Source organism: Lepisosteus platostomus, chromosome 22, assembly GCF_059453375.1.
Source record: "Lepisosteus platostomus isolate fLepPlt1 chromosome 22, fLepPlt1.hap1, whole genome shotgun sequence".
Taxonomy (NCBI): domain Eukaryota; kingdom Metazoa; phylum Chordata; class Actinopteri; order Semionotiformes; family Lepisosteidae; genus Lepisosteus; species Lepisosteus platostomus.
The window spans coordinates 15,176,516-15,196,204 of NC_142632.1; the positions used below are offsets into that span (position 1 = coordinate 15,176,516).

Sequence of the window (19,689 nt, forward strand, 5' to 3'; positions counted from 1 at the left end):
GAGCACGTCAGTCTCGTCAGCTCGGTTCCAGAAGACTACAACCCCCACACTGCATTTAGGCGAAAGATGCGGAACTTCCTTGGTGTTACGCTGCTGGGGCCCAGGTTAAAAGTCGTGAACTGGGTACCAGCCGGGGAAGTACAGATCGATTCATTTTGGAGGCTGTGTGATCACAAGGAAGCGGGATCAGATTTCTTATCGCGGAAGGTGTATTAGTCTGTGTTCGCGACATGGATGCCGTGCTTAGACACCGCTCTCTGTATAAAGGAACGACCCCCCCGTGGAAGGAAACTTACAGGAAGGTAAAGATAGAATGGCGGCTCTTTTTAAGTGTTTCTATTTGAAATGTTCGGGCGTTCCTTGTGAAATTGGCCGTTCTGAGCTGCCTTACACTACCTTACGATTGCGTAGCAATGTATAGCTTAATTTTCACAAAACCCAGCGTGTTGTCCAATAATAACTAGGTGTCTGACTGCAGCTATATATTAATACAGCCCCATCCCACAATGGGAGCCTCGGTACTCCTCAAAAGACTGCAAACAATATGCAGAAGAGAGGGTGTGAATTTGCAGACAAAATACCCACTTATTCTCGAAGCGCATGTATGCCCAGTGGCACCATATGATTGCGAAGGGTTTCGCGATGAAATACCCGAGGAAGATGTTAACAAGTATTCTGGGCAGCAAAAAAAAAACAAAGCAACAAGTTCTACCAAAAGCAAAAGCAGGAAAAGAATTAACAGCAGTGAAGAAAGGGGAGCTGATACGCGCACAGGCAAGAAGCTACATTAGAAAGAGGTATTGCGAATTGTCGATGGGAAAACCAAGAATCTGGATGATATAAAGTTGTGAACTAAGCTGTTGGTAACTATTGCCTGCAGAGCTGCTGGGGAAAAAAAAACAGGGCTGTGCGTCATGCATGCTGCAGCTCACGGTGGAATCGTCATTGATGATATATATGGTGATGTCTCAAAACAAGTCCTAGTTCAGACGGAGCAACTTTTTTTAAAACCACACTCTAGGTTCTGTATAGGTTCGCGTTCGTAATATGCAGGTTTTGGTAGTTTTATCCTACTACTGTGTGTTGCCTTGGAAAGATCCTCGGTAAAGCAGAACGGTGGGCTTTCCTGATCAGACGGACATAATGGAGAGCTTTGTGTCTAATGGGATACGGGTTACGAAGCACTCTGTGTAACAATTGAACTGACAAATATTTGAAAACTTATTACCATGAATGTTCTGCTTGGTCCGGCAGCGCAGTTCTTTTCACCCCCACCCCAAAGACCAGCTAATTATGATGTATTAATTAAACTGCAGATTGCTTTCCTGACGGCCTGTTCTGCTTGGTCCGGCAGCGCTGCATGGAGAGGCTGAAGAACAGCCGGTCACAGCTGCTGGACCGGTACCGGCAGGCGGGGGAGAGCCCACGCAGCGGCACCAAGGCCTCCTTTGTGGTCCAGGAGGTGATGGAAGAGGAGTGGAAGGCACTGCAGTGCACCAGCGGGAGGCTGCCCTCTCTGTGGAGCAAGGACAGCATCAGAGAAGTGTGTCCCTGGCTCTCCTCCATCCACACACCAAGCCCTGTACAATCACAACAAGATTGCTGTGCTCTGCTCGCCCTAGAGCTGGGATTTTCGAATGATAATTTGTTGCCAGGCTCTTATCACGGCGCTGGCTTGCCGGCTTTGAAAATCTGACCTGATGTTTTCAGATTTCTTTGTAGATGTCAAATCGCATCTCCCTTTCAACACCCAGTTTTACAGTCTGGACAAAATTCCAAATATACCCATGAAGAGAGGTTTTGACTCCTGTCTTCAGCATAGCTCTTATCTTTATTTGACTGCTGCTGGTGTAAAACCATTAGGAGTACACAAGAGCAAGGTGACAGTGTTTCAAACCTAGGCCATAGCTAAATGGATTTGTTCATTCCAAATCTGATATGAATAGTCCCTAGATTTCAATTCTGTTTTCTTTTCCTGCCATGTAGGTAAGGATAGACTAGTGCAGAATAGATGTTACTGCAAAAATGGTATATTTGTCAATTCTGTTCCACCCATAAGACTTTCTTTTCTTCAAAGATGTACAGCGTAATGCAGGATGATGACGAGCTCGCAGTGCTAGAAGAGATACAGCAGGAACTCCTGTCACAAGGTAGTTAAACATGCCGATGGCATCATCGGAACTAAACACTGGCTTAAGGACCTTGCTCTCGGACAGCTCTTTTCACCCCCCCGACCCCAAAGACCAGCTAATTATGATGTATTAATTAAACTGCAGATTGCTTTCCTTCTTTATTTTAGAACAGTCCATCATCGACGAGTATGAAAAAAGCATGCTGTACGAGGAGCAGTGTCTAAACGCGATGGTGGAAGGAATGGGGGCGGAAAACCAAATCATCTGTCCTGTTTGCCACATGTAAGCGATTTAAATCGGACCACGAGGGTTACGAACGAGGAGATCTGTGCCCTGTGGGTGTAGCTAAGTGACCCCAAGATCTCGTCCCGCTGTGTCCTGAAGGAAGCCACGGTATCGGCTTCGAATTGGCAGTAGCTAGTTGTGATCTTGCAGCTGTCAGTGTCCGCTCCCCCTCCCCGTTCTGCTCAAAAAAAGCAGAAAAATGCCCGTTGACTCAGCAGGCACCCGTGGATGGAGAATACATTTCTGTCGTTCCCTTCTGAAAGAAGGGAGAGAAGTCTTTGAATTGCGAGTGTAATTGACAGTACTTCCTTTACTACAGGAATAACCTGACTGTTAATAGCCACTTTATCTCGTGCCAGTGCGGCGTGTACATCAACACCAGGGTAAGTTCACTTATGGTTTTGCAATCAGTCAATTTATTCTTATATAGCACCTTTTAAATTTCATTTTAAAGGCATGACTAAAAGGGATTTTTCCTCTGTGCTTTCATTGGAGAACTTTTTTTCCCCATGAACTCCATAGTCTTACAGATAAGGTCTGTATTTGTTAAATTGATGCCTTTAGTTTATAATGTTTTAAAAGGTCCTCTTTGTTTTCAGTGTTTTTCTTGCTAGGGTGGTAGGCAACGTTCAGATCCCCACATGGGATAACGCGGTCTTAAAAACTCATGGATCTCTCCCCCACTCCACACACAGCACAGGAATATCACAGCAGAGCACCTCCGTTCGCTCCTAGAGAGAAGTGTCACCGACCATGTGGAACAGTGCTTCCACAGCCCTGTGTTTTCTGTAGCCACTAGCACTGAAGGATCTGCAAATCTTCTCATCAGCTGCATGGTAAATGACACCTCAGTTCATACTGAAACTAGCTGTTGCAGGAATTCCCATGCTTACATTTTTATGTTTTTACTATTTACTGTTGGAAGACTTTTTGTGTTTGTATCTTAAGCAATAGCCCTCATCAGTTAAAATCTAAAGCTATTTTTTTCTTCCTGTCATTTCAGGCCTGTGATCATTTGTCAGTCGTCCTGTAAAGGGAGAGGAGTTTGTTTTAACAGTGGAAGATATTTTGCTTCCGAATCGGAAAGCCACTTCCATCTTTCTTATCTTGTGTCTTTATTAAATTTCTGTGAAATAAAAGTTTTTCTCTATTCTTGATCATGAAGTGTATTGTATTTAATGCACATGGTGCTGTTTTTTTTTTTTTTTGGTGGAGTTTTAAGTGCTTATGAAGACCAGGGGCGACACCAGAAGTTGGTCCTTCCATCCCTTTTCTAACTGCTTCCTCCAATTCAGGGTCACAGGGGAGGAGTTGGAGCCTATCCCAGCAAGCAGCAGGAGCAAGGCAGGATCCACCCTGCGTGGGACACCCATCCATCCCCACCAACCAGCAGGGACAATTTTCCCAGAAGCCAGAGAACCTACCAGTATGTCTTTAGACTGTGGGAGGAAACCCCACACGAACACGGGGAGAACATGCAAGGTCCATGTAGGTATCGCCCCAGGACTGGAACCGTACCCCAATACTAACCACTGCTCCACCATGCCCCCCAGTCCCTCAATCATTTAAAAAAAAACTTGCTCTTTGCCATAAGATGTTTCTTTGGGTCTGTGCGTTAGTGGAGAAGCAATCCTCAAGAGCAGGAACTCAATGGTGGTCTTCTGAGGTTAGAGGACCTCTGGTTTGACGGTTTAATCCATTATCCCAGACCATTTAGGCAAATATGACATTGCAGGTGGCACAAGTTAAAGTCCTCTTCAGTGGCGATAGAGTCAATTAATTGCCTGAGAATAATGCTGAAAGAATCGAACAACATTTGACAAAATTCTGATCCACAATACTCGACCCGTCATTAACTCAACCTTTATTGTAGGCTTTACAGTCTTGATCTTAATAAAAAGTGCTATTTTTTCATTCCATTCTAAAAGACATTTTAGCAATAACCCAAAATGGGCAAAATGTGATTCAAATCATGTTGAACAGTTAAACTTCACATACAATGCTGACACTCTTTTAATATATAAACGCTGTTCTTATCTTCCGTAAGTCTGAACCTGGCTTGTGAAATTGGACTTTGTTTAATTTTGCAAATATGTTCTAGATTAGAATCTTTTTTGTAATTTAGTTATACTGTTTAACTATAACAAATGTTCCCTGTAAATAATGTGTTCAAGTCAGGTGTTACTATATGGTCAGTGGGCCAGGAACCTTTTAATTCTTAAAAGACAAACAACATTGGAAGTCAAAAGACTACATTTGCAGAAAAATAAGGGGAAGAGTATTACTGTAGACCATAAACCTATCCACCGTAGACTCCAGTACAGGGAAAAAACAGCACTCTGACTGCATCAAATGTAAGACAAGGCAACAGAACTTACATTTTGAAATATTCTGTCCTCAGAGTTAAAGTTTCTTAAAGTGTTTTGAACGTTTAAAGATTGAGAATCAAAGGTTAAACCATGCCACACTTAACGGATACAGATTTCAACTGATCTCACTGTTAGCCACACTGATGAAGTGGAACACTTCAGTGCAGGGCATATACTCTCCTGCATCTTCAGAAGGTATGGTAACCTGGTGTTCATTCAGCCTCAGCAGAAATAAAATCTTGCACAGATGATTCAAATATATATACACAACTCTGCACCGTTGGGGACTAAGTCTTTTCTTTCTGACATGGAATCTAGGGAGGAGACCGATACATTTGCTTATAAACCTAGTTTGAGGGCCCACTGTCTGTGCTCACTGGCACTTGACGAAGCCACTGAGATCCTCCAGGAACTTGATGTACTCCTGGTGCTCCAGGGCGGTGCTCAGCTCCATCAGCTCATCGGCAAAGGTGTTGTCCACCCCACGGTCAGCCAGGAAGTCCATCAGGTGGTCATAGAGGGCCTGCACATCAAATGGCAAAGTTCAGCTCACACCTATATTGCAACAAATCTTTCCGAATACTCTTCTAATATGGGCCCTATGCCCAAAGATTTAACCAATATGCTAAAGGTCTATTTCCTTAGACTCCTTGCTAAAATAATACTTTATCCATGAATGGATAACACCAGTCCTTGAGGGTAGAACATCTCTCTGTTTTAGCAGCGTTTCCATGCACTGGTCTAATGTTGTCAGATTGCAATGCTGGTGAGCCAGCAGGGGGTGCTCTTCCTTCCAGATTAGAATTTCCTAACCAGTGGCCCACAATGCTGATGTGAAACACCATGCTGTAAAAGGTGCCATCCTTCTGATGAGAGGTTAAAATGAGATCCTGTCCATTGAAATAACCATAAAAACCATTTGGAAGAGTAGGGGGGCCTCCATGTCATCCCTAAATACCAATTTGGGCTTAGAAAAGTCTTGGCCTCACTACAATTACATACAACCGCATCTAAAAAGAATTATTGCTGCAGCCATCACAAATATTTCCACATCTCCACTACACATCGGCAGGGTAGTTCTAGACTCTCATCCAAGCTTTTGAGGAAGAATCACTTGGAAGAAGGGACTACATACCCAGTCCAGGGAGTCGGTGCTGAGTGTGTAGCTTGTGTCCTTCCACTCCTTCTCTCCAGTGGGTTGGAAGCTGACCTCTCGGACGGCAAAGATATCACTCTCCTCTTCTCCCTCGCCGTGGCCCACCTGGACAGCAAATCCGGCCCGTTAATACCGCAATTAATCGCTCCTTTGTTATACTTTATAGTCCCAGATGGAAAATTTGCTTTCCAAGTGGGTAACAATACATTTAACAGAACATTAACCCATTAAGAGACATCCATGTATGATGAAAAGGGAAAAAAAAAACAATATATAGGTATTAAAATAAACAGTTAATTGACCAAATAACTGTGGGAATAAAAGATAACATAGTTCTATTGCACTTGATTCTATGATTGTTTCAGGTGAGTCCATATGCAACACATGAAATAATCACCTGTGCAAACCATCAACAATGACTGTTCACTTTCTGAGCCATGTCAGCAACTCCTGTTGAGCCCAGTGTGAAGATCAGTGCCCATTCATGAATGACCAGGGCAGAGTACCGAGAGACCCACCTCATCTTCGGGATAATGGCAGTCAAACACCAAGGACTGGTTTGAAGCCTGTTTCGCCACCTCCACGACAAAGTTGGGTGTTGACACAATTTCAGGCTAGAAGAAACAAGGGGAACAATCACATAAAGGCCCTGGTTATATCCCAGTGCCCTTTATGAGAGAAGTCTACCACTCACGCCACCAAGACCTGGAGTCTACACAGGCAGAACCAAGTGCACGCTCACCTCGTTTTCGGAGGGCTTCTGGCCCTGCTCTGGCTCCTCATCGAAGGTGGGTGGGATGCTGTTGTTGATGTTGAATGTGACCGACACCCTGCAGCGTTGAGAAAAGACAGAAGGAAATAATCAGCATCCTGGCAAGAGGTCAAAGCATTAATCTCAGCTTGAGGCAACTTAAGTCCTTGATAATATTTTGGCATTTATCTTCATCTTTGATGATCCCCATTCCCTGGGTTTTTCCCCATCCACCTGTTTCCCAGCTGCTGCTTCCTTAGGTGAGCAGGTGCCTATCCCAGCAAGCAACAGGTGCAAGGAGGGGAGCTCCCTGGATGGGACACAAGCCTATAACAGGGCACACACATTTTTCTCAGAGGACAATCAACCCACCAGTGTGTATGAGGAAACTCAAACACAAATGCGGGGAGAACACACAAACTTCACGCAGTATCACCCCAGGACTGGAATTGAAACCGGGGCCCCATTGACAGCAATGCTGCGCCCCCCCCCAGCTTCTTTTAATGTCAAATCAATAGGCTGCTGCTTTTAGACTTCTTCCCATTTAATGATATTCAGGGTTTCCTGTGCTAAACTGCATAAAACCAATAACAGCATTTGATGCTGACTGTTAAGAAAGGTTTTTGGTGTTTTAGCCATAAGCCATGTTACTTCACCCACCCAGTAATTACAACTCTTGACTGCCCAACGTGCATGACTTACAACACACAACTCTGAGGAGGAATTCTGACATTCAGATTCATCCACTGATGAATAGATTCTTCACTTAAATAGTCAACCAGCTGACTTCAGCCAGATCCTGAAAGGACAGACTGGTTTAACACCTAACTAAAGAGGTGGATTGTGTCGGTCGGAAGGATTAGACGGTGTATTGGATGACTCATCTGATATACAAGGGAAGGTCACATCAAGACACCCTAAAGGTGGAGAAATTGAAATCAAATGTCAATCTTAATCTTAATTGAAATGCAGTATGGCATGCGAAGAGTGGGGTTTAAATTATTCAATCATCATCCTTTTCGGGGAACAAATTGCCTTCCCGGGGCTGACTTTGTGTGCCATGAGGTTCTGAAGAAAGGGTTCAACATTTCTCTTACACTTCTCCAGCGATCTTCCTAGTTAGCTTGGCTTCGGTGCCAGTGAGTTCCAGCTCCCAGCCCCCAGACATCTTGGGCAGCGCTGTGTGCTTCTTAATCTTTTTCTCTTCTTTAATCTCATCTGACAGGAATTCTGCAAACGCCTTGTCTCCTGGCAAAGAAATGTGTTTCCGATTATGCATTGTTAGTTTTTTTTTATTTTCAATGTAAAACTATAAAGCATACAGTAGGAAACTACCGATCTTGCCATGAAGGTGTTTAGATGTATACACAATACTCATAATTACAGATGGACAGTGCATTGAATGTAATGCTTCACGCCTATAATCGAAATATTGCACAGAAGTCTGGAGTGCTCTTCACAGCGTGTATCACTCTACAGAAATTACATCAAGGGCATGTGTGTCGAAGCATCATTACAATTCAACGTCCCGGATTTATAAAACAAAAGGTTTTTCAAGTCCTTCTTCGACACTTCACTGATCATGTGGGGATACTGTAGCCCCGAATGTCAAACCGGAATTACCGTTTGCAAAACTCATTTTAATCTTCTTGAAGGCCGTTTTTGTCCATAACGTGATTGTAACAAAACCGCTTGAACGCTGTTTGTAAGAAACACATCTGGGTTAACGCACACGAGCAGCATCAATCGTCCCGGATATACCATCAGAGCCCCAGAATCCCACAATAATTCGCAGGATTATTTCTTTATGCTTACCTTCCGTGTGAAGTCCTCCGCAGCCGCACGACACCGACGGGATACCCCGACTACTGCTCAGCAGCCCCGGCCTGTGTTCCGATGAGGAGCCGCTACTGCACAGCATCCAGATAGAGCGGGTGAAGGGCCGAGCTGTTGCCGAGCTGGGAGCGCCGACAGCCGGCCGGAGCAGAGGCTCCAGCACCCGGGTGGAAGAGGCGGCTGTGCTGGTGGAAATACGAGTGGCGACGCCGAGGGCCCGGGTAAGAGACTTCAACATGGTTTCAGACGACTAAGCTAGTATTGAAGAAGTTTGACTGAAATCGGAGGTCACCCCCAAAAAAGCGTGCGACGGAATACCCTTCTCCCACTGATCAGACTCAAACCGCTAAGAAACTACTGGAAACCACGTGTCGGCTGAAAGGACGCTCTGACCTCCTCCTTCGCAGTGACCTTTTACCTTTGAGCTGGAAAAAGATGTCCGTGCGCTATTAAAATATGGTCGTAGAAACGCATTAAGTAGAATAACAGTTCCGTGCTCATCTTTCTACGTCTGGAGAGGCTGGAAACTATTTATCATTACTTTTCCAGAGAAATATCCTAAGAGCTTTTCACCCGGTGTTATGTGATTTTTTTTCCCTCAACACTTTTATTTTTATCTTACAATTTTTATAATTTTAAAATCTAACTACATTTAAAATTGTGCTATAAATAGTGCCCTTTTCTAATACAAATACATGTGTATTGTGGCAAAATGTATTCTAGACGAACCGTATTCTTCAACTGTGCAACACAGCCCGTGTCCTTGTTTGACCGGTAGTTTGGATTGTTTTTATCCCATGTTCCCTTTTCCTTGGAATGCTAGTTTGAAGTCTTAAAAATAATGATTTATTTAATTGAACACTTACAAAATTTAAAGCAAACCGATTGACTTTCGATTCATACTTTGTGTATGAATAGTGTAACCACGTTTATATTTTTGTGCGTAACCCTAGAAAGTGTGGGTGCAGGTCTTCAGTTTTGCTCCCTTAAGTAGTAAAGGTGTGGAATAAAGGTGGTACTGTGCCTTATTTAAACTAGGGCAAGAATGAGCAATTCTGGTCTTCAAGGGCGGTGTGTCTGCAGGTTTTCATGCTAACTCTACTCCTAATGACCTACAGTACATAATCAATCCTCAGATTCTGGCGACTTAGAACATCTTGCAGACACACTGGTCCCCCTGAGACAGCGCTTTCCGCCCATGAAGTTGGTCTGCACCCCACTTCCCACATTATTATTACATAAAAATTATTACATCATTACATCTGCTCGTCTTTAAGGATTTAGAGACTAAATGTGTGGGATGTGTGAGCTGTTAAGGAAGAACTTAAGAAGTTCATATACAGTACACATGCAACACATATAGAAAACAAATTCTACACCACATTGTGTAGAAATAGTCTTTATTATAAATATTTTATTTTACAAAGCCTTGTGTCACTCATACAATTCTGTGCCCATCAAAAGAACCTACTCAAAACACCCTTTGCACCAATATCTGCTCTGAGGCTTCTTAGCCAAATCCTCCCATTTACACAGAAAACCTTCTGAACTTGTGTATTTTCTTCAAGAGGACATTCACTGTATTTCCTTCTGTAAATAAAATAATGAAATACAACAGTAACAACTGATCATCTGTCCTTTTCCCCAGCCTTGCTGTGGAGCATCTATTATTCTCACAGCTCTCATGACGCACAAACCTAATACTCACATTTTATATTCTCATCCTGAAAGTAGTTCATGTCATACTTGCTCTTGACTAAGCCCCTCTTAATCAGCATAAACAGCATAGTTGCAACACTGCTGTTGTTATGATGTTGTGTGACAAATCCTTAACCCTGAGCAAATCCGTGGACCCACACCCTGACAACCCTTTTGTTCTAAGGTACTGAATATCCTGGTCTCTGAAGAGCCCACTTTAAAACAACCTACAATAGCTCAAGCCTCGAGAATAACCTTTCTCTTTAATTATGGAAACAGAATATGACCTTAGAAAAAGTGGACTGAATTTATCTGGAGCTTAATTTCCTTGCTTAAAACTCAATTCCCTGTGTTGTTGTCTAATATAGGTTCATATTAACTACATTTAACAACCAATTATTTTCACTTCTAAAACATGCACTGCAAACCTACTGCTACTTTACATGGGTAAATCAGCAATTGCTCAACAGTGCTGGACAGATACAGAGGGAAGTGAACACTAATAAAGTCACCTATTTAAGAACCAGAGTGATTTTCTACTGGACCAGTGAACATTAGTGTAACAGATCTTTACACCTGAAATGTGTGAAATGCTACAGTGGTGTAAAGCCACTGAAATGCAATATGGCATGCGATTAAACTATGAGTGACTTCTATTAAAAGTATTACCTGCTTTCCCAGAAGTTAAATATTGAAATAACAAGCAATTTAAGAAAAATAATGGTCCACCAGTTTAATCTACAATTAATGTGCAATTGTTCCCTCAGCTAAACATGTCAAGTCTAGGGTGGAGGTCAAAGTGAAGGTTTATCATTCTTTCAGTGGGTAATTGTCAATGCCATATGACGTTACCTTTAACATGGGTTATTTGAAAATCTGGCCATTGTTCACAAAGTTTCAGAGATCCAATTCTCAGGTTAAAGGGAGCACGTGAGACTAAATATTAAAATTGGCAAGATCACAGTGAAACTATGTGAAGAAATCTGTGTTGGTTAAGAAGAATCATAACAGGATTTACAGAAAAAAATAAATCTCTGCCTCCGTCCCCAAAAAACCTAGGTTATCCTGTGACTTGACTCCTCCCTGGGTTTTTTGCACTGTATCACTATAAAGAAAGGAGGAAACTGGTCATGTTCCAACCAGTATTTGTAATACCAGCAGCAGAAGGCTTGCTAGTCAAACCATGTAAGCATTTTAAGGCCAAATGATAGAATAAGTAAAGAGACTTCCATTAACAATGAGTTTTTCAGGAGATTTCCAACTTGTTGAAGATGCAGAACAGGTAGTGGAGGAATGAGATGATTCACAATAATATCTACCATTGAAAGGTACAATAAATGCACATCTCTTTATTGCTCCACAGCTCAGCAGTCTGGCTGTGAAGCTAATCATATTCCTATTTTTATAGCAGTTGGGTGTTTCTTGAAACTGCCAGCAGTCAAATACAAAAGCAAGGTTGTGCCAGACACATGAGAACTGTGGAAAACCTACCACTGTGGGGCTCAGTTCTTTATAATTTACTGATCTATCACAGCAACAGCCCATCTCTTCCAGAAAAGAATACAAAAGGTCTCATTGCATGGCTGAATTCATTGTCCAGGCTGGTTCTTAAGTTAATATTCGGTTATCTGCTGATGATTTAGCCCTGAGAAAGAGAAAGGAAGAGTAAAAAAACAAGGGAAAGCTGAGAGGTGACAGAACAGAGTCAGTGGAGGTCAGACGTTGTCCGAGCAGGCTGAAACTGTGAGTCATTTCTAGAGTTGTCTTTGGAGACAACCCCACAGGTCCCAAACTCTCACCACAAACACCAGACTATCTTTGTCACATCCGTGATACAGTGAGTTTTCTCTCTAAGGCCAAATGTGTTGCATTCCACCAACTGATCTTGGAACAAAGATGCTGTGTAAGCAGGCATCTCATCCAGGGTGTACCCTGCCTTGAGCCTGTTGCTTGCTGGGATAGGCTCCAGTTCCAACACTAAACTGAACTGGAAGAATTGGTTAGAAAATGGATGGATGGATGGATGCTTTGTAATCCAACAGTGTATGCTACTCTGTTACCATAGACTGTTTTTGGGTGAATGTGGGGTGAAAACAAGATGCTGCCTTGAGATCTAGTGCACAAGTTGCCTCTTGGTCGGGGGGGTTAGCTCTTGATCGCCCGGAGTTTGCGGCGGAAGTACTCGGGCGCAGCTTCGTGGAGCCAGTCCGGGTCCACCAGGCAGAGGTCCCGCATGTAGCACTTGGAAGTGTGCAGGAGCTCGTTGAAGACCACACAGGCCGGCTTGGCCTGGAAGAGCACGGAGGAGGGGTGGATGGCCACAGGCTGGTGAGTGTCCAAGGTCATGTACGTCCCGTCAGGCTGCAGCTCGGCTGCGTTCGTGAACAGCCCGTGCGCCAGACAGCGGCGGACATTTCCCATATCGGAGCGAGAGGACTCGGGGGAAATTCCCAGCTGCGTGCAGGGGGATAAAAATCCGGGAAGTTAATCAGACATTATGATGACAGGGGTGAGGCCAAGTGCATCTTTTTAACTCAAACAGCAAAACCAAAACAGATTTCAAATAAAATGAATGTTTTTTTACCAAAATAATAACCCCTAAATAACACCTCCTAAATAAAGCACCAAAACTGCTCTGCTCTATTTTGATACTTTGCATTATGAGGTGCCCAACTCTCTAGTCATCTCCTGGGCAACACCTTTCTTTTAATACATTTCATAACAGCCAGAGCCCTTTTGATTGGTGACCACACATCCACACAGCTACAAAGTCTCATACCTTCACACAGATCTCTCTCAGCTGACTGCGAACGTCTGTCACCAGAGACATATTCCTGCTGTTCACAAAGTTCTCTCGACACCAATCCTGCAAAACGCGAAGGGGAAAAAAATGTAAAAAGTAGAATGGAAAGACAGCTTGGCGATACATAATACTGCAGATCAGCTCCTGCCAACCCTTTCAATACTGGTTTTGCCAGTTTGCCCAAGAAAGGTGTATATAAATCCTGTGGGTATTGGAACGTTTGAGGACGCCCCCACCTTATTTCCACCCACGTTCTTGAAGCCCCTGTAGACGTTGAGCAGAGTCATGTGGTCTCCCTCACTGGAAATGAACTTCCTACGCCTGGAGTAGACCTCCTCCCTCCGGGCAGGGGGGTTATAGAGGACACTGTCCACTGACAGGAGGGACACGATCGTCAGCACCTCCTCCGTACAGGAGAAGTCCGCTGACAGCAGGATTGTCTGGAGAAAAACAGAAAAGGGTAAGAAAAAAACACCAGGCCCAATTGAAAGTCTAGTCTAGGAGTCAATATGTATAACACTGTAAACATTCTCATGTCCTGAGATTCATTTGGGAACTTCAATTAGCTTTTTGTTTTTGTTGTAGTATAAAATGGATTGTTGAGAGATAAAACTTGGCTTTTTTCCAAAGCCAATTCAGGCCAAGGGAGAAAAAACAAACAGTTACATTCATATGAAATTTGCACTCCAGATTTGTAGCAACGAAGTTGTCCTTCACAGCACTCCTGAATTCCTCTTTTGGCATTTTTTGCTGCTGCGGGTTCCCCTGATCCATTGCATACAGCATGTGTTTAAGAGCTAACGGTGTTATGGAGTATGATCACTGAATAAACACTTGACCGTTTGTTCACCTTGGCAAACCTGGGCTCTAGAGGGAAACTGGCCATCTTCTTCCCTAGAGGAGTCAGGGTGACCTGATCGTCTTTGCGTTCCGCAGCTCCCAGCAACTCCAGCTGCTCGATGGCTGCCTGAATGGCCTCTGTGAAACAGCACACAGCTTTCAGCTTTCAGCAAGAAGTGTTTTACCATCACGGACAGCAAAGGGCGTGCTTACACCTCCTCGACGGGAGGTACATTGCTAAGGTTAAGAACAGTGACACAAAACACAGAGTGGAGTGTCCAGAAAAGTGCTATATCAGTGTAAGGAATTATTGTTAAAATAATAAAAACTTTTGCATTTGATACTTGTACTATTGTGCTTCAAAAGCAAGAGGAGATAAATTAAAATTACACGGAAAGAACATTTGGAAAGACACTCACCTGGAGAGGGTTTGGACATGAAGTCAAAGTTCAGAACGTCAGGGATCCTCAAGGCCAAGAGCTGCAGCATCACACTAGCAAGGTTGCATCTGCGAAACCAAGAAATTCGCTCTTAGCAAAAATAAGTGCCGAACAGGTCTCTCGGTTTCCTGTTGCATTCTTTGGTGTGTCACTGACTCACGAGAAGTGCAGTTCATATGCTGTAAGCACTGCAGATTGTCCTGGATACTGCAAAGCGCAGAATCATAGCAGCCGACAGGATTCTCTCCCACTCCATCTACGAGACTCTACACAGCTTGAGTGTTAAAACTTTCATTCCTTTTAAACACCACCAACAAGCGCAGACTGCTGGCTCAGGAATCAGGTTGCTTTGCTGCTTCTGCTGCTGCAGGCTGTGCCCTGTGTCCCTCACCTCTGTATCTCCGGCACGGTCATGTTGAGGAAGCCGTCGAACTCGTCTTCGGTGTAGAGCCGGTAGCAAACCCCGCTGTCCTCTCGGCCGGCCCGCCCTGCGCGCTGCCACGCCTGGGCTTTCGACACCCGCTGCAGTGCCAGCACCTCCAGCCCGCTGCCTGCACCCAGAGCAAGAGCACACTCAGGCCGGCGCGCCGACACCTCGCCTGCCACGCGTCTCCCAAAAGCTTTTCAACTAGCTGCTCAGTGTCAGCATGCAGTCCAATGTTAATACAACTTCCCAGTGCCATTTCACAGGATTTCATTGTGGAAAGTATTTTGTATGCCCCACCAATCATATTATTCATTATTCTGCTTCCAATGTTGGCATTTTTAAAATAGTTGTATACTTTTCTGCTAAAGTTGTCTTTTCTACTTTTACATTTTGAACCAGAAGTTTTAAAAAATAACACTCAACAGGTTTTTCAGAACCTTGAGGCCTACTTTTAGGTTTTGCATAGAGCAGAAACTGAAGTGCCAGCAGTTTCAGTATTGCCCTGGAGAAATACAAGTGGAATAACAGCACAGCAACAGAGGACAAGGAGCCACACACCTGGATTGTAGCGCTTTGCCTTGACCATCCCAGTGTCAATGACAAATTTGATCCCAGAGATGGTTATAGACGTTTCTGCAATGTTGGTGGAGAGGATGACTTTTCTACAGCCCTGGTGGCAGAAAAGGAGAAAATCAAAGAAAACCCATGAAGTGCATGACTTAGCAGCTACAAAACGCCACCCACTGCATCAAACCCCCACTTCGACTTCTATCAAACAGATCAGCTTACAATTATTAGCTTATTAATTCAATATTTCCATAATATTCCTCATTGTACAAGAAAGCAAACCAAGCTACTGCCTGTATCTCTCCGGTGTGAGTGTTCACTGGAATACTTTTGCCTTGAGGAAGGACAGTTTATTGGAAATGATGTCAACGCTAATGAAACAATTCCTCCTCCGGTATCCTCCCACTCCAGCCCATCACCTGCTGTTCTGTCAGCGTGGGAGTTACCTTGGGCGCCGGCTGGAAGACCCGGAGCTGCTGCGCTGGGGGCAGGGAGGCGTACAGGGGGATGACGGACATGGGCCCACAGCTCTCGGGCAGGTGCTTGGCGATGTCCCTGCAGGTGCGCGCCAGGGCCTCTATCTCCTCCTGTCCCGTCAGGAACACCAGTATGTCACTCGACGGCAGAGCTTCCTGCACAACACGCAGTGAGACGAGAGGATTTCAACAAGTGATGCACCGGCAGGAACCCAGCACTGGTCAAGAAGATGCTCTTCGGATCATTAAAATTAGCGAGTCACCAAACGCTTTCAAGTCAAGAGTATAAATCAGGGGTGTCAACTTTAATTCCAGCAGGTTCAACCTGAGTACAACAAATAACCAAATTATTTTCTTAATTAGAGACATAAAGGATTTTTCTTTATATTTTTATTGTAGATTTTTCTACAATTGATTACTGAAAAGATGCGCATCAGGAAAGGTACACTGACCTATAAAACTCTTCAAGCCCAGTTAGAAGTATTAACAATTATGGTGATCATCTGTAATTAGACCAGCTACGTAACACAAAGCCAGAACACAACTCAGAAGACACCAGGGCCCTCGGGGAGAAGTGTCCGACACCCCTCACACAGTGCTGTCTGCAAACCAAATATTGTGACCGTGCTTCGCCTTTGATTCTGTAGAGCTGCTTGTCGATTTCTACGTACCTGATGGATCTGGAAGATTGAAACAAGCGCCGCCTGGAGATAGTCTGACTGCGGCTGCTTTGTGTAGAAGATCTGGATGGGATGTTGCCGTCCTTCTAAGTAAAGAACTGGGGCTTTGTTGAAGTACTGGGAGAACAGATCCACGTCCATTGTGGCCGACATTATAATCACCTGCACAACATCGTTTGGGACACAAATGAATTGGCATTGGCTGTTTAAAGGAGAGTCATTTATGGACATCAACTCAAATCATTGTTCTCTATGTCAGGGTTAGTTCTATATCTATAAATCAAGTGCATCTTTACTTTGATCAGCTGCTAGAGATATGTGATTTTATTTAGCAAAAAAGCATGAATGAGCATAAAACATAACTTAATAGCTACGAATTACAGGGGCTTAAAAAAACAATACATCTTGTGCTGCCTCTGAGTACTAGCATCAGACCCTTCTGTTAGGGAGAGGGAGTCATATCTCTTAACGGACTCCACTCATGCTAATTTAACTCTTCAAACTGATACAAATTCTAATCTGCTTATTCAGTATAGGATCATGCGGGAGATGGAGCCTATTCCAGTAAGCAATGGACGCAAGGCAAGATACCCAGTACTGCAAGACGGCAATGCCAAACACTGTGCCACTGTCCAACTCAAACTCAGTAAGACTAACCAGAACCTGGTTAATTATTCATAGTATTCCGCCTAGACATGCTCAACACTTCACTCTAGGTATTAAAATGTTGTTTTGTACTGCACTTTACATATATACTTTGAATCTTCAATGGTGAAAAACCATCATTCAGGCAGCCTATAAAGTTGTAACATCCCTACTCCTGAAGCACTCTACCATCACTATGGCCTGACCTTCAGTGGAAACTTGTTCTGCTCCTTGCGTTTCTTCTGGGCGGTCTTCACCACTCCGAAGAGCACGTCGGTGTGCACCGTCCTCTCGTGGGCCTCGTCCAGGATGACCACGGTGTAGCGCTGCAGCAGGGGGTCGCCGATGGCCTCCCGCAGCAGCATGCCGTCAGTCATGAACCTCAGGCGGGTCTCGGCGGAGGTGGCGTCCTCGAAGCGCACCGTGTAGCCCACCTGGAACAGCGCGCAGACAAGGATCACAGCCTCCCCCAACACCCCCCCCATCCCCGCAGAGTCAAGCGAGCTGGGTTGCAGTGTGTGGACGCAAAGAGTCACAGAAGCACATGTCCGACAAGTGTTCATTTACATATTGCACTAAATGGCCTTTCAGGATAGGATTTGTAAGAACTGCAAGGCAGGCTCTGTAATACAAGCGTATTTCTTACTGATGTGATCACCTGAACGCCAGCTGCGAACAAGTACATTTCACTGACGTCAAGGCACGATTTTTGTTCTTTTTGATGTCTTTAGGGGATTCCACCATCTCCACTGGCAACTAAGTGCAATAAGATTGTGCATCACACAGAATCTCGGGAGATGCCCTAATATGGACAGCAGGAGTTTCCAAAGTTCATGTCTATTCCAGGGATGGAAAATGTTATGTCAGACACTTCACACAAGGGAGCTAATTTGCAAAGAGGACTCAGTATGGACATTTGCTGCCACGCGCTCTCTTGCACAGATTCAGTAACCTCCAAGTCAGAAGCTCAAAAGCTCTGCCTTATTATGATCAGCGCCCACAAAAATAACCAGGATGCAAATTAAGACCAGGGCAGAGCCCACGCTGCATTTAGAAAGGGCTGAGAAGATCAACAGTACCAGTTTTCCCAGCTGGCTTTTCTTCTCCTCAGCAACTCGTCCTGCCAGGGAGATGGCAGCCACGCGGCGGGGCTGAGTGATGGCCACGACCCCCTGGCGCCCAATGCCAGCCTCGTAGAGGTACTGCGGAATCTGTGTGGTCTTCCCAGAGCCCGTTTCACCTACAGTACACGCCACAAAGCAGCTAATTCATTCCAATTATGACAAGGCACCGACTTCACAATACTCCAGCAGCACTACTCACTCAATTCCCAGATTTCCCAGCTCTCATTCTAGAGCAACCCAGTCTCTTGGGTTTCGTTACAGTGGAGCTCTCTGTTAATTCAACTTACTGGACCTCTATTTTAAACTTATTTTTTTAAATATATCCCCTATCCGAAGGAGAGGGTTAGAAAATAGCTGGAACCTAGTGTCATATACTAGGTTTGAGAACCCCTTCTATTTAAGGTTTTTCGTAAAAAAATGGACCTTTGGATAATAGAAATATTGGACAATATTAATGCGGAGAAACTAATGAATTATTTCTGAATACAATGGCCACCCATCAGGCGGATCTGACAGGGATCGGATTAGGAAACAGGGCTGTAAACTAAACGTAATCTTAAAACGTTTGTCAATATACATAACGCTTCAACAAACCCTTTCTGTGCATCGACATAGTAAGAATGATTTTCGTTAAAACGTGAGTTTAATTTCATCCTGACTCCCGAGAAAACTACGAATGTTTGAAATAGTATTTAATTTCCCGTCGACTGTTTTTCTTACCTATTAAGACAGCACTGTGCAGCTGTCTTAGTTGATTGATAAGTTGAGATTTTGCTTGATAAATAGGAAGATGTTTACGTTGCAGCTCAATAGGTACCGGCGTGTTTCCCTTTCTGGGTAGAAGCATGCCAGGCTTCTTATTGAAACAGAAAAAAGGCGATCCCGGCTTGAATTTTTTGGCCGGAGGTGGATCGGGGTCCTGAGGCATGATCTAGAAAAAACAAAATACCAAATATAATCTCTTTGTCTTAGTAGAAGAGTCGAAAAAAAGTAAAAAATACGTTCAGAAATATGCCGGAAACGTCAACCCGCAATTGTTTTGATCGCATGCTCTTTCCCACGTGGTTCCCCAACCTCGCCGTCGCGCTCCTATTGCGTCACGTAGCTGTAGGCGAAACTTTATTGAAACCATCTTTCTGGACAATATTTAAAAACTGCGAAGACTTAAAAAAAAGAACTGTAAAGACTACAGTACGTCACGCCATACGAGTACACTTAACATTTCAAGTTGGTCTACTAATAACCGAACTATATGAGAAGTTAAAAGTAAATTTTGTAGCGAATATTGTTTATTTTGCATATTTTGTGTGAAACACTCTATAACAATATCATCTAGTTAAATAATGTCAAAGCAGGACTTATCAAGTAGCTAAATGTGTTGATAAATGCAAACTGCTCATGAAGTCCTGAAATCTGCAAATGTAGCCTAACTACGAAAGCAATTTTGTGTTCTAATCTCT

The 19,689-nt window shown here is 43.9% G+C and overlaps 3 protein-coding genes across 3 annotated transcripts; 1 reads left to right on the forward strand and 2 right to left on the reverse strand.

Annotated features, from left to right (window-relative positions):
• Positions 1-59: 59 nt before the first annotated feature.
• rpain (RPA interacting protein) lies at positions 60-3,575 on the forward strand. The gene is made up of 7 exons (XM_088615619.1): positions 60-302; positions 1,355-1,543; positions 2,078-2,150; positions 2,300-2,414; positions 2,737-2,800; positions 3,113-3,253; positions 3,421-3,575. The coding sequence occupies exons 1-7, from the start codon at positions 231-233 to the stop codon at positions 3,448-3,450; spliced, it is 684 nt and encodes a 227-aa protein (XP_088471745.1). The 5' UTR covers positions 60-230; the 3' UTR covers positions 3,451-3,575.
• A 686-nt stretch (positions 3,576-4,261) lies between these two features.
• On the reverse strand, positions 4,262-8,947 carry c1qbp (complement C1q binding protein). Its single transcript, XM_088615618.1, has 6 exons — positions 8,509-8,947; positions 7,791-7,941; positions 6,685-6,772; positions 6,461-6,556; positions 5,922-6,047; positions 4,262-5,309 (listed from the first exon to the last, which is right to left on the reverse strand). Exons 1-6 carry the CDS (start codon positions 8,765-8,767, stop codon positions 5,160-5,162), a joined length of 870 nt encoding a protein of 289 aa, XP_088471744.1. The 5' UTR covers positions 8,768-8,947; the 3' UTR covers positions 4,262-5,159.
• A 965-nt stretch (positions 8,948-9,912) lies between these two features.
• dhx33 (DEAH (Asp-Glu-Ala-His) box polypeptide 33) lies at positions 9,913-19,307 on the reverse strand. The gene is made up of 12 exons (XM_088615617.1): positions 18,950-19,307; positions 18,185-18,345; positions 17,312-17,539; positions 16,452-16,622; positions 15,751-15,936; positions 15,296-15,407; positions 14,702-14,861; positions 14,290-14,378; positions 13,881-14,008; positions 13,267-13,470; positions 13,007-13,093; positions 9,913-12,681 (listed from the first exon to the last, which is right to left on the reverse strand). Exons 1-12 carry the CDS (start codon positions 19,155-19,157, stop codon positions 12,373-12,375), a joined length of 2,043 nt encoding a protein of 680 aa, XP_088471743.1. The 5' UTR covers positions 19,158-19,307; the 3' UTR covers positions 9,913-12,372.
• Positions 19,308-19,689: the final 382 nt, after the last annotated feature.